Source organism: Zootermopsis nevadensis, unplaced genomic scaffold (assembly GCF_977971745.1).
Source record: "Zootermopsis nevadensis isolate Lab colony 2312 unplaced genomic scaffold, Znev_1.0 Znev_ptg000017l, whole genome shotgun sequence".
Classification (NCBI taxonomy): Eukaryota; Metazoa; Arthropoda; class Insecta; order Blattodea; family Termopsidae; genus Zootermopsis; species Zootermopsis nevadensis.
The window spans coordinates 12,202,094-12,217,826 of NW_028259149.1; the positions used below are offsets into that span (position 1 = coordinate 12,202,094).

The following is a 15,733-nucleotide window of genomic DNA, read 5'->3' on the forward strand; positions in this document are numbered from 1 at the left end:
CAAAATGACAAAACACTTGTGTGGTATATTATATATATACTGTATATATTTTTTCTTTCTTTTGTAATTCTTACATAGCATATATCATCTAAAATGTTACACAGACAGTGTTATTACAAGAGGGAGGTTGTGAAGTATTACCCTAATTTATTTACAACAGGAATTTTTAAATTACAGAGAAGAAAAATAAATTTTACACTGTCTATAAATAATGTGAAGTCACTTGCATAGAGGAGGCATTGATGTTGGGTTTATCATAAAACAAACATTTGAGCACCCTGAGCTTCCCTACAAAAGTACTTGAAATAAAACTAGCATGAAGTTCTCAAAACCATTAAGGTAGAACTGATAGGTTTCTGCTGCAGATTTACGACTTCCATTTATACTTATCATTATATTTAACCAATGTTTTTTATTATTTTCAGCTATCTGATCACCCCATTTGTGGTCCTCCATGTAAGTTACTTAATATTTCTTTTAAAACTGGGTATGTCTTCAAATCAAAGATGTCTGATATATAAACTTGATTTTGTGACAAATTTCATAAAGTGTACTTGGACAATCCTTGATTTCAAGAAGCATGATTCACACTTAAACAGAGATGCAAATGGCAGCAACAAAAAATATATATTACTAAAAAAGAATAATAATAATAGAAAAGACGTTTTGAAAGGAAATTTGTGCACTTTTATAACAGGAAATGTTATGTTTTGTGTGTAGTAAAAATATTATCGTGATAAAAAAGGGCATACTTTATTGGACTAAAAGATTTGTTGCGTGTGTTTCATTCTTTCATCTCAGTACAAAATTCATGACACCTTCTTCTTCTTCTAATAATAATCATAATAATAATTACTACTATTATTATTATTACTGATGAGAATTGAATAACAAGGTATGGAAATGACAAGTTCAACTGGGGCTATGGAAAACTGGGATAGGATTGGGATGGGTAGCACTCTGCATTTGTACTGACAGTCCAGTGTCATTCACTACCTTTTAAATTTAACTCTTGTTATGTTATCAGTACAAACATTAATCTTTGTTCTTTTAAAAGTGCATAATATTCTTAACATTTAAGGTAATAAAGAAATGAAATTGAAGCTCAGATTGGCAATTTAATTTCAATATCATAATAATGTGTACTGTAGTATCACACAGCTACTGCCAGTCATGCTTCATAAAAATGACACTGAACCATAGCAAGCATTGTAAAAACAGCTTTTGTTACACAACTTTCATATTCCTAACATGTTACACTTCAAAATTATTAATAAATCATTAATAAAGTGGCAAATTCTAAGTTCATTCATAATTGCATACCTCATTTATCGTAAATGTCATGCGTTTCCTAGTCATCTTAATTAGATAAAACACTACACTGATTTCTTAAAATCTTGCTTAATTTACCGTCATCTGAAGGGAATAGTAATGAATATTGCAGTGTTTAAATCACTAACATTCTCCTCTAATTGAATGCCAGCAGGTAGTGGGACATTACTAGAGGTATCTTTGTAGAACACATAGATTGTGTGCTGATTATAGAGCACCAAAAAATGCATCGATATACATATTTTATAAAAATGTTACCATTATTTAAATGTAAATTTTTCAGTGTGCTTAATTAAGCACCACATCTGAAAATATACAGATGGCAGTAGATGGTGGGTGAGCCCCAGAACTAGTCTCGATGTAGTGGCAAACAGAAAATTTCCTGCCCCTGCTGGGAACTGAACTCAGACTGTTCATCATGTTGCATGCCTGAGTGCTGACCAAGTTACCTTAATGCATGAGTATTAAATATGATGCCCATTCTTCTGTAAGTCCTGATATTCTCGAGCTTAATATTAATCTTGAAATAAAATAAAAATTTAACTGAATAAATTCTGAAGGACAGTGAAGATTATATGAAAGCTGTGTACAAAAGTCAGCTCTCTGTAAACACATTAATGTATATAACATTCATTCAGTTGAGACAAATGTTGTTTTGTTTGGGGTAAAAACAAATAAAAATGAAACATTCACTCAAAACATGTACACGTGAGTGCACGCACACATATGCGTGCACACATGAACCACTTGTTTCTAGATGGCAGTACAAGGCATAGATATATATGTATGTAAACTTTTTCAGAAACATTAAACATTGGACGACAGTGTTTTCTTTAATTTACACAACTTTTATTACATTTTATTCAATATGGTTGATGGCAAATATTTTTTGTAAGTTCATATTTCTGTGGTCAAAATATAAGCAGAAATATATTTCAAATAAATTCATTTAGAAATAATGTACAGTGGTTTATATATTTATATGCAATATTTCATGTAAATAATGGATACAAAAACAAATCTACACATAAATATAAATGTTCCATTGAGTTTACAACCTTCTTGAAGATGAATATATCAGAAGCTGTAGGTTGCACACGAGTGAACAAAATCAAGGAATGACAAAGCTACCAGGTATTGCTCAGTACCATAATCATTCACACACTCAGTTAATGTTGCTCATTTATTCACTCCCACTTTCACAGACATTACTATATTTTACTAATCAATTCTTAGCATACATATTTTAAGACAGCAACAGATATGTGAAGAACAAGCCAGCAGGTCAGAATTACAACATGGAACAGTTGAGGTAATTTAAGAGCAGTTTAATTTATCAATGATAAATTAAATCTACTTGTGTTTCAACATAAAAACATACTGGTATGGCACTGTACTATATAGCATGGTGCAGAACATACAATTTGAGTAAGAGAAGACTTAAATTTATATAGCTAGTCATTTATAAAAAACTGTTTTAAACATGGACATTCCCTTGTTCCTAAATATGTGATTACAATAATTTATTACAAGAAAAATACCAGGTGTCATCAGCAATCACTTCTGCAAGATTTAGAAATGTTTCCATAGTTCCACCTGCCTGAAGTTACTGTTACATTTGGCCCAGAAATAAAAACTTTGCAATAATATGGATCCCACCACAGGCAAGGAAAAGACACATAAAATGTACAGAGATGTTAATTCCTTCACTTATGGCCTTATTACCACCTGTTCTTCAGGCCTGAAGATGGGGTCAGTATGTTTCTCTGAAATGCTGGTATCTACCTACTAGTGCAGACAGCATCATGACCCAGAACATCTTCACCATTGTGAGAACCTCAAATCCCATAATTATTACCACCTGCTCATATAGTAAGACACTGGATTGTGGGCAGCTTCTCTCTTATAAGATGTGACATGCTGCCATATGATCTAAGTGGAGGCTGTACCCATGTTTGAAAAATGTTTTCAGAAAATTTGTAATACTTTTCTGATATTACAATATCACTGAAAATGGTATCCTCCGACATCTGAGTTCTTTTGACACAAAGACAACAAAGTCTAGCAAACCTGATTTTCATCTGTACACCATCCAAGTATGTAAATTATTTCTGTAGCATTTTTGTGTTTCTCAGAGGTAAGTCATACATGTTCAGATTTGGGGAACATGAAGGTATATGTCATGCATTAACCCAAGAATTTATTGTTTTGAATCAACAAATTTGTTCTTGCAATCAGCTAGCTGTGAGTATTCTTTGTATTTGTGGTGTCCAACCACAGTGAGTTACAACATTAATTAATGTGAGTGTCTTGTTGAGAATCATTTTTGCATATAATGATTAGTATAGTGCACTAGCATACATTGCAGAAGTGCCAAAGTGTTATTTAAGTGTTTTGTTTGTATGCATGATTTTATATATCAATACACTGCACACAAAGGTTGAAATCATGGAAGCTAAACTTCTGTGTGCCACAAATCTTTTTACGTCAGCGTGAAGTAATGTCCTTGAATGTTGGAGCACACCACCTTGAATTGTTTCTTAATCTCAGGTAGGTAAAGTGGTTTAAATTATATTTTGAGAATGGGCAGAACCCCCATTGCATTGCATGGTACAATTTTATCTGAGAAAAACAGCCCATCACTCTGTGTACAGGAGGTAACAAAGTAGTACACAAAGGTATGAGCCTCCTTGTATATATTAATTTGGTTATAGTGTTGATATGCAGTTCACAATATTCAGATATTTACTTTAAAGTATTAATTTATTCATAGTTTCATTCTCCACTGTCAGCATTGAAGCTGTTACTGTCAGATTTGAACAAGCAATCTGCAAAGGAATCATATAAAATGCACATGACAATATATCCCAATTTAGTATCTTCATATGACCCAATTTTTTGAAATATTGTTTTTACTAACTCCACTTAAACAAAACACAGAGATTATGCTGCACAACTACCCACGTGTCTAGTTTCACAGTTTAGACAGTGAGGACTTAATCGAGTTATCCTTCAAAATGTTAGTTTCTCTGCGTTTGTTCACTTCTTTCCTTCTCTCTCATTTTGTCTGTGAAAATAAAAGATTCTATTCCACAGCACAGAGAAACACATCATTCAAATAAAAATAGCCCACTCAGAAATTACAACATATTGTATCCTTTTCCTTGATATTATCCCCTGCCTGTGTCTCAGTCAGTTCAGAATGTCACTAACCTGGTCTCTTTAGGCAGAAGCATATTGAAACTTCATACATTATTCAAAATGTATCATACGTTAATAAAACTTAAGGAGAGATTTTAAAATCTGTGGTGTAACAGCTCCAGACAGCCAAAGCCGACTAGCTTGACTGCTGGTCTCACGTTCACATGCCTAAGCAGAGGTGAACGATCATCCAACCAGATATAGGGTGACGTGTGGTCAGCACGACAAACCCCCAGTCATTGCTAGCTTTTAAGGAGAGACTTACTGGGACCAAAATCCAATTATGTTTCAAACAGTGACTAAATGCTTTCTTGTAACAACAATAATTCCTTCAGGCTTTAGGTTCCATGAGCTAGACAATGAATGAATAAATCTCTTGTTTGTGCAATCATTATTGTACAAAACATATTGAGGTATATGTATAACTGCAAATTATGGAAATAAATCACATTCAGAGAACTAGCAGAAAAGGGTTACACTGCAGTACATATAGATACTTAAAGACTTAATATGAAGGTTTGATGAAGTACAAAACTGTGTAGGATTTGAGGTTCTCATGATAGCGAGTATGAAGATGGTTATCTTTAAGTAAAAAACTGTATTTGGAAATGTGCTGTTTCTTGTATTTCAAATAAGCCAAGCTAGATGACTGGAATCCTCATGTCATCATCACATTTCTCTGATTCTTAACAGACTAATGTTGTAAAGAATTTAAACCAATCCCATGAAGCTATTATGAAATATATTGTTGTCCAGTATTTCAAAATGCCAATTTGTATTATGATACAAGAAAACGTGTGACTCTTTAGTTCAACTGCAGCTTGTCAATACTGATTTGTGAAATACCATCTCCTCAGTTGGTAGAAATTCATGATTCATACTACACAACTGCCATAAAACCACATAATGCAAGTTTTCAGTTGGATAATTAAATAAAAATGTAACTGATAAGGATATCTGGTCTGGCTGTTTATTATTATAACATGCCAAACTTGAATATTATCCACAGGTTAGAACTGATTGTAACACCACTCAATAGAGTCAAGATTGGGCACTGTAAATTATTATCATGTTAACCAAGACAAACTGATTGCACCATGCACAAGGAACATAAATTTAGTGGTATTACATTGCGTAAAAACATTAATTTCAACTTCCACATTGTAAACATAATTCTATCTATTGATTTCACTGGCCTCCATTCACAGAAAGAACCACTATGAGATTCCCTTCATTGTACAACTTGATTTGGTGAGCAGACTGTCAGTTTTAGCAATTATGAGGCATCTACTGCAGTTACTTATAAGTTCTCTGTCCGCCAGTGCCACAATTGAATATACCAGGACAACTTTATTGCCAGACTGACTCCAACTCTGCTAGTCAACGGTTTAGTGGCATGCTACCATAGTCCAGTTGGACTGTGCATATGCCATGACACATTCCAAATAAAAGTTAAGTTTATGCTCAAGAACTATTATTAACTACTATTAAAATGGGAAGAAGATACCTCATGCAAACTCAAATATTTTGAAGATGTCTGTCTTCTGGGAATTCGCACTGTGTAGCCTGGTAGAAGTTTACTGATACTTCAGAGCTGCTCAATGCCTCCATCATCACGGCAATAAATGGGGATGATGGAGGCACCAAACATCTCTGTTACATCAGAGATTATACAGCACAACATCCCAGAAGACATTCATCTTCATACTCACTGCCATGAGAACCTGAAATCTCATCAAAAATTTTCCATCAGTCGTTCACGTACTGTGGTATAATTCTTGCATATTTATACCATCACAGAGAAGCTGTCAGCAGCTAGCCTTTAGTGCCAGCATTGTCATAGTCGTCAATTGTTCATGTGGCAATTAGCATGAGATTCCATGCTGGATTGGGCAGTAAAAGCATGTACTGTCTACCAAACAATACACAGGCGAAGAGTAAAACTGAAATGTGACTGGCACATTACTATCAATTTATATACACAGTATACATACAGTTCCCAACTTACGCAAGTTTTCGGTTCCACAAACCCTTATATTAATTTTACTTATGTTAGAAATGACCATAAGTATGAATGTTTGTCATATTAAACACTTCAGTGGTACTCTACAAGCAGTAAAAATACTGTAACATTGACATGTACTCGACATAACTTCATTCAAAGTAAAAGATTATTAAACATAAATTGATGCACACAGTAAATAATTTTATTTAAAAAATCTCGAAATAAATAGTTAATAATTTATTTACTTTCAGAGGCTTTTATATAAAGTCATATTTGTGTAGGTCGAGTCTTGCGTAACTCAGGAAGGGCCTGTATAAGTTTATGTACAACAAAAGACTGTAACTTTCCAAAAACAAATACATTTTATGTTGCTACTCTTTATAACTCATAACAAAAATCATGAGTTAACTCTTCATCTCCTTTTTTCCCTTAAACCACAAATTCCGCACAAAAAACTTTCAAAATCATAATCCTAAGGTTATTTTGAAACAACACACCTGGTACTGAGCAGCATTAAAGCTCATCTTTGTACATTTTCTTGGTCAATCTGTGTTCTGTGTCTGGAATGCAGTGCAATCTAACCATAATTTAAATATATAAAAATTGACAGATGTAAATGGTAATATTTTATAAGAAACTGTTTATTCATCATACTTACCATTTATGTTCTTTTTTATCTTGCAAAGAGATGAGAAATGACAGTCTGATAATTGTAAGAATGTAACAACTCTTGCTACATTTCAAAATTTACAAGCACAGAAACAAAACAAATTGCACACTACATCAACACAGATATCCTGGTGACTGAAGTAATAATAGCTTCCTACATACTGTTCCTTTTATCACTAGTGTAACAATTTAAAATAGTATTACATGGATATTAACATTTTAATCAATCTGCTTTATTTCCTGCTTACGTTCCATTAACGGTCACATGGCTTAAGACAAATTTCAACATGCCCAAAAACAATCTTAAATTTCCACCAATCATTCATGCTTACACCATCGGTACTGGACGAGAAGAATAAAATGAAGAGAGAAGATATATATAACTTACAAATGTGATGGCAAGGCTGTTAAAAATTCACTCATCCTGCAAAGCATTTCATTTATATTATATGGCCACATGTATCCTCAAACTTATCCCATTGTTCTAACCCTGATGTTTGCCAGCTAAGTTCATTCATATACCATAATTACACATTACATAATTTCTTTTCATATTATGACAACAACAAAAATGTTTATAAAACACCACTTAACACTAAAAACACACAGGATTCCCAACACTATAGTATTCGCTCCATACAACAATTCAACTTGCAGCCTTTCATCTCTGAAGATAGTAGTAATAAAAGGGATTGATTGGTTAAATGTAACACCAATGGCTGGAATCGTGAACATTTAACCAACCATCAAAACTTATGGGAACACAAATACAACCAATTTATAGAACTTTTACTTTTGTTTGTAATCCATGTTAGAACTTAAAACATTTCAATAAGTATTTTTAAGAGCATCAAAATCATATTTATGTAAATACAAAACACATCACTTTTCCAAGACTTTCTTTATCAGAGGAGAAAAATTTTAATTGGAATAACAGTAACAAAGAAAAAACAATTTTTCCCCTCCAACTCTTTTTTTTAACATGTTGGAACATGGTCTTCTTTTGTATAAAAGCTTTGTGCACCTTAAAATCATCTTGCTCCAAGTTGCTTCATCAGAGCTTCTACTTTGACTGCAATGCGTTACCAAAACATTTAAAACATTTTAATCTCCTCTTAGACACATGCTCAAGGGACAAGTCTGATGATTATTCTGCTCCCCTCATGCTTATTACTGTTTTCAAACAAGTGAATTATGACCAAGCCAGGTGTTTAAACTTCTTATGACACACTTAAGTTAAGAGTGTAAATGGTTCCAGCATGTATGAAAGCAATGATAAAACAAAATTCACACAGAAAATTGTACAAATAAGATTAACACATACAAAATACCAGAATTGTTAGAGACAGTAACAATGTAGAAGTAATGTGATGCCTTTGTATTACAGCTACACTATTCAATATGGAAAAGAATTTTTTATACTCATGAAACAGCAACCAATTCCTTGAAGTTGTAATGCAGATGGTGATCATTACCAACTGTAAGGCTATGTCGGGGTAAAAATTGTTACAGCACACTTGGAGACTATACAGCTGTGGAAGTCACAGTCCAAAGTTTAATCACCTCCACTTCAAATATAAACAATTAAATGTGTCATTTGCCACTGGATTTCATAAATAAAATTCACTGTGGTACAGAATCCTCCAATCCTTAAAACATGCCAAATATTAAGTTTGACTCCAAGATCACTTTATCAATTTTACAATTTTGTATTTTTGTCTAAGAACAAAGGCGTTCAAGTTTCCACAGATTCCAATCTACACCCAGATCAGGTTTGGACAGGCTACCTTATTCATTACCAACATACACGTCCTTTCCTACATTAATATAAAATTCATTTAAATAAAAAATCCTATTAGTGATTCTCAGTTCCAAGATTGTTTCCTTTATCTTCAGTAAACTTGCTACACCATTTCCTTCACCTGTCATTTGCTTCTTTTTCACTTTGTAGTTGTTACAACATTCGTGGCTTTCATTCAATGAAAACTTCTATTGATTTTGTTCTTAGCTATTCTATTTCAAGAATCGCTTCATTTTTACTGCCCTCTTCAGGCAAAGAATTCACGATTTGAATTTTTCGTATATGAATTGACAGTTGGAGATCGTTTTGGTTCATCCAGAGCATATGAGCCTTCATCCTTCTTGCGCATCCGGTACACAATGAACATGACCACCAATATGGCACAGAGAAGACCAACCACTGCACCACCAATCACCGCTGCAACAACATTTTACATAAACATATCAATAGCAGTTAAGTTCACTTTATATTCAGCAAATACACAGCACAGGTTCCTAACATTGAAAAACTGCAGGTTCTCATTGCAGCAAGTATAAATATGGTTGACTTCTGGGTTGTTATGTCATGTGTCATTTGGTAGAAGTTTACTGACATTTCAGAGGTGCTTGCTGCCTCTGAAACATTGGTAAACATCTACCAGACGACACTTGGCATGACAACCCAGAAGACAACCATCTTGATTTCCCTTTTCTCACAATAATCAAAAACACTCACTCAAATACACTAATTAATATATACTGAGATACTGGGAATGACCCGTCCTTCAAGTGCCTGAGCACTGCGGGTCCCAACTTTTCGTTGGCTCGATCTATAGACATTAGGTAGGACTCCTTGGACGAGGGATCAGCCTGTTGCAAGGCCTCTACCTGTACATAGGACAGAACAACACAGAGAAACGCGGACAAACATCCATGGCTTGAGTGGGATTCGAACCCACGGTCCCAGCGACCAAGCGGTACAAGGCCCATACCTCAGACCGCGCAGCCACTACGGACCCCTAATTAAGATATAACGATTCCAAAGTCACAAGTATACTCCTTCTGTCAGCATTTATCTGGGAAATTCCTTTTCAACTGTTCTCCAAGATAAAGTCATACAAACATGACTGTTTCCCCATAAACTCGCATCTTTGCACCCCTTGTCCTATAACCCCAGTGGATGCAAGCACCCTTGTTACTGCTCTACTTTCAATTAACATTTCATTCCTGTTCCTCTAAAGAGAAGGTGGTTGTCTTAAATACTATGAAATTGCATATGCATGGTAGTACAAACTATTGACCAGTAGAGTCAAAGTGCAGTTTACAAAGACCTTGAGAGATAAAATATTTATTAAGTGAGATTTCAGCTTAACATGGCTGTCAGCATGAAAATGACAGCCTCCTGAGATACTGTGATGTGTAGTCTCGTAGAAGTTAATCAACGTTTCATAGGTACTTACTGCTTCTGAAACATTGATCAACATCTACAAGATTACATGGTGCAATATCCTGTCAGATGAGTAATCTTACTTACTTACTTCTGAGAAAAAAGAACCTGATCCCCAGAAGCATCAGCAAATGACTTTGACAGATAAATACTGACTGTTCCCAAAGTGCAGCTGTCTAGTTTTGTCAGCTGACATATCTGATAAAGATAATTCTAAACCCTAGTAAAGATAGCTGATTATTTTCTGATTAGTATCACTATTCTAAATGAGCAACAGTAAAATTTGTGTCAGCTATTTTTGAACGGTATTTTCTTGGGCAATGTTTTTTTGGCTGAGGCTTCAGAACTATATGGCAATGCTAACTATGAAACTATTAAATTCCATGCAATAGTGTTCTTTAGAAAATAATAGTACTCAACTGGTTATGAAATTCTCCACCTTCAATGGAATTCAAAGGTTCATTATTGTGCTCACAAGAATATGCTATTTTTCAGATTAAAGACGTCTAGGTCATAATGTTCCACATGCTGCACAATGGAGACAAGTTACAGTGGTGTGGAGTTGTATTATACCTGCAAGTATTCCTGGTTGCGCAAAGAATGATGTTGCTCTTTCTTCTGTTTTGGTGTTCATGATGTACACGTCGTTACCCTCAGTTTTATCTCCGTTCTCTTCGTCTGGTGGTGGGACCACACGCGCTGTATTGTCACTGCCTTCTACTGGTGTTGATGGAGGAACAGATTCCACATGTGTCTATACGCAACAGACAGACATGTTAACCATACTGGGAATATGGACAGATTAAAAGAAAAGCTATGACATTTTTACTTGATCAATTTTAATTTTCTACTCAAAACACTTCAGTGCAAACTAATTACCACCATCACATCTTTGAATCATGACCAAGTAGTCACATAACACAAGTAGAATGAAGTATTATCATTTCACACCAACAATTATTTTTTGTCAGGATCCATCCAATTTTTAAGATATCTAGTCCCTGAAACTGACACACAAATTTATGAAAGGATCATCATTATAAAGATATTTTAGATATTATAAATATGGAATGAACTGATTTACTCACAAATTTCTGATCAAGTGACACAATATATTTCTATCTCCTAAGAGTGTTGATGGAGGTACAAATTCCACATATGGCTATCCTGTATGTACCGCATGCCACCAAGCTGTCTTTTCACATTATACAGAGAATTATGTATTTTTTAAAAATTGTTTACTGTACATCATTGTACAACCCTACTGTAAGTGGAGTTAGAGTCAAACCAACCTCACAAGCTTACCCACCAGTTAAATCACGTGGACAGATAGACTGAAGGACAGATAGACATGGTCAGCCCTATGTGTGTTCATTTCATGTACACGGTGCAAAGAATGCATAACAATATAGAAATTGCATTTAAATACATGAATATGAAACTGGGTAATCAGCTTATATTGCAAAAACCAATAGTTTTAAAAAATTTAAAAAGTATAAAATTACACTCAGTTATAACGTTTATAAACATGCACACCCATAAGAAACGTGGAGCTCCAACAAACAGAAACTCTTCTTGAATTAATGTTCTGTCTACAAATTACACTGTAAAAATGGTTCTCTTCACTCCTATCCAAGTTCAAGGACTTCCTTTCCCCGCCAAACTGATATTGCTCTCTTTGCCATAGTCAATAACTGCGCACACCACAGCACAGTTTGCTGCTCACACATCTCACTAGTACCAAAACAAAAAAAACTCTGAATTCACCCAGCACTTTCCTTTATACAAACATGCAGACCAGTCTACAAGCCTTCAGAAACTTCTCAGTAGCACAATAGTGTTCAGCTCCATTTCGGGTAATTCAGCATATTAAAATATAAAAGAATGGATTATGCACTATTATAACTCTCCCTATTCTATGTACATCTATAGATCATGTTGTGTTTTGAGAATGAAGTGTTTGGTTTGTAACCTCCAAACTGATTTGTAAGGTTCTGATGCAGTCCTAAATTCTTAGAAAATAAAGTAGCAATTTACCTCTTCAATTTTATTTAGGTGTGTCTCTATTATTGGTAGCTTCGGCGTTGGGACAGCATCTATAACTGAAAGAAAAGAATGTCATTATATATCTGAGAACAAAGGTAGTTCTCTAGAAACTACAGTTCTAGTTATTTCTACAATTAATGCAAATAATTATTTCATAAACTCTCATACACAATTTATTCAAAATTTTAAGTTATATGCAACTTCTGATAATTTCTGTTTCCAAATAACCTTAATTAATTTTAAACTACCATCACTAGTAACCAATATTAAATCATTCTTAACAGTTAAAAATTCTTGCCAAAAATTATATCTATATGACATTTGATGTTTTGATAGCAATGATTGTAATTTCATGTGGACTTGTAGGTACACACTAGTGTTCCAAAGGAACACACGGCTGTGAAGATGGAGGCAATGTGTTCCTGCAAAATGTTGGGCCCATGTATATGCCTATATTACCAAGAAGTAAAAGCAGCCAGAGCAAGAAGCTGGCTGCTGATCTCCATTCTTCCAAATGCCTTCATTCAATGTCATTAATTTAAAGTAAGAGACCATATTTATGATCTTCAATGATGGCACAGGATCACGTCCAGCAACAAATTTTGGTATTAGTAACAAACCTTTGAGTTGGTTTAATTAGCTTAATATTAATACGTTAGATCAGAGTTTCACAAAGTGTTCTGGCCATTCAAAAGTAGTAACAGAACTAATTTCGAAGCTCAAACTGGCAGATACAAAAAGAGAGCAGAAAAACACAGAAGGGCGTGTAAACAAAGTAAAACTGTCCCTGTGCTCAAGTACTGCAACGACGATAAATACAGGGATCTTAAGCTGACAACATATGCAACTAAAGTGGTCAGCATCACACATTAATCACTTTATTTCCAACGAAAGACATTTCAGTATCAAATGGAAAGGAGACTTGGGTACAAGGGCCAGTCAGAACATGGCAGGGAAGAGATAATCCTATGGCATTAAAACTAAACAATCTAGAATTATATTAACCTATTTCTGCTGGAACACAAATGATGACACAGTGAAAATTTAATTTCAGGATGTATTGCTAAGATGTTCTGTAAATCAAGTCTAAAATACAATAAGGATAATGATGATGTTCAGTATCTTTCTTTTGATACTGTTTGTATAACAGATACCACCATTAAGTTTTAACAAAGCAGTTAATTTTAAGCAGTTACTTTCGGATGACATGAATAACAGATGGCAGAAACAAATTGAGAATTTATAGTTAAATATATAATTGCTTGTGATCATAATAAAATTTGTGAAATCCCTCAGGCAACCTGATGGTTCTAAACAACAATATTTAGACCTACCTAACATTTTCTGCAGCAGAAATGAATAACTTAACTTTGCCCATATTATTTTAGATGAAAACAAAGTGGAATTATCCTCCTATAAGTATTCTTGGCATTGTGCTTAGGCAAAGGAATATATTTACCTTTACTTGGCATTATAATGAAGTCACAAATGATCACACATATGAACATGTACCAAGATCGGGGCTACAGAAATACAACTTTAAATCTACTTGTTATTTTACAAAAACCACATGCTCATAGTCTTACAGTATGCTTCTTGTAAATATTTTATAGGTGACAATAGCAATAACTGTATGTTAAAAATTAAGATCAGGGAAGAAAAATTATTTTCCTTTTGCATCTTCTATGTTTACAACATTTTTAACAAATTCATGAACAACATGATGTCTGAGATTCTCATGACAGTGAAGATGTTATCTTCTGGGTTGTAATGAAATGCGAACTTGCTGACCCGAAGATGGAAGCTGCAAGTTCCTCTGAAAGGTTGGTACCTACTTACTGAGTGTTACAACCCAGAAGACAACATCAACATCTTCACCACTGTGAGAATGTCAATCTCCAAGAGTACAAACATATGTATCACTCTGCATACAGAAATTAAATATATGCAAGGGCAAACAGGAACAACAGTAAAACAGAAATACAAATATCATTCTTCAAAAGCATGCCAGACTATATAGATGTAATGTTCTATATAAAGAAACATTAAAACTACACCCACAAACCACAACAGTACAACACTTACTGTAATACAGCATGCTTTGCTATTATACAAGACAAAGCAACACTGCAGTTATCTATCAACCAACTCTCTGGTAGTGACCAGTGTCAATACATTCACTTCTGTTCCAGAACTTTAGTTACCATCTACAACTCTCATATTTGGAAGCTTACAAAGTAAAATACAAACTGTGCTGAGTCCATGAAAAACTCTCTTCTGCCCCCCCAAGCATTTGAGGTGCAGGAGAGAACTACCATGTATAACATGCAGGTGTGGGCTACTATGCAGGCAAGACAACAGTCCATGCCTAGAATGTAGACTCACCACCTGAACCAGATTCTGCATCTTCATCGTCAGGACCAAACCCTGACCCACTAGACTCCAGGTCATCCTTCACCTCCCGCTGACCTCCACCCGAACCCTCCAGGTTGCCATCATCATCGATGTATATGTCATCTCGTGACCAGTACGGACTGCTGGTCTGTAACACAACAGAGCCACAAACATAGAAAATTGCCCGACAGTGTTCGGAGTTTCACACTTATCCCAGACATAACCCTAATGACCTCAGTCTAACATGTGTAATCACATTCCAGTCTGATTGATGTCCGACAAACTAGAATTCAAACAAAACAAACTGAAAGTTCATGTTTAAGAGTGTGACACAAGTTCAAATAAATTAACATCAAAAAGAGTTCTCTGCTAGACTCATTTTTGACATCCAAAAAATCATGATCAAGTCCAATGATGAATTTAGCATATTTATTTTAAAACTCACATTAATAAATAGACTATATGGACTTTCATATTTTAAAATAAATAGGCTTTAAATGGCTAAATTCTTTTCATGATTATAAATACAGTCAGCCCTTCATTTGCAAAGTGTCCCTACACACGACTCTTATTACATAGCTAACTGTGTCACCCTCGCTTCGTACAAAGGATTGAATGATCTCAGTTTCCGCCACAACTAGCTACAGATGTAGCTACTACTTCCCATTACAACTCTCAGACACCTTTTTATATTAATTTTCAACTCAAGATGCCCAAAGGGAAGTGTATTTTGGTTCAATAATATATCACAAACACACCTATAAATTTTACATCAAACTTTATATGTATGTTTTAAAACAGGTGACATCAATCATTTACAGATTGTTTTAAAGATGATTAAACAATTCAATGTGAAATGA

At 34.4% G+C, this 15,733-nt stretch overlaps 1 protein-coding gene across 3 annotated transcripts in view; it reads right to left on the reverse strand.

The window, feature by feature from the left end:
- Positions 1-24: 24 nt before the first annotated feature.
- Positions 25-15,733, reverse strand: part of Sdc (Syndecan) — a 72,155-nt gene continuing 56,446 nt past the window's right edge. Inside the window, exons 2-5 of one of the 3 annotated variants that reach the window (XM_022076910.2) lie at positions 14,868-15,021; positions 12,471-12,535; positions 11,007-11,187; positions 25-9,425 (exon numbers count right to left, since the gene is read on the reverse strand). In XM_022076910.2, the coding sequence (XP_021932602.1) occupies positions 9,256-9,425; positions 11,007-11,187; positions 12,471-12,535; positions 14,868-15,021 (570 nt within the window). In that variant the 3' untranslated portion in view covers positions 25-9,255. Of the gene's footprint in view, positions 9,426-11,006; positions 11,188-11,969; positions 12,166-12,470; positions 12,536-14,864; positions 15,022-15,733 lie in introns of those variants that run through there. The other 2 variants (XM_022076901.2, XM_087350453.1) reach the window with 2 other exon arrangements.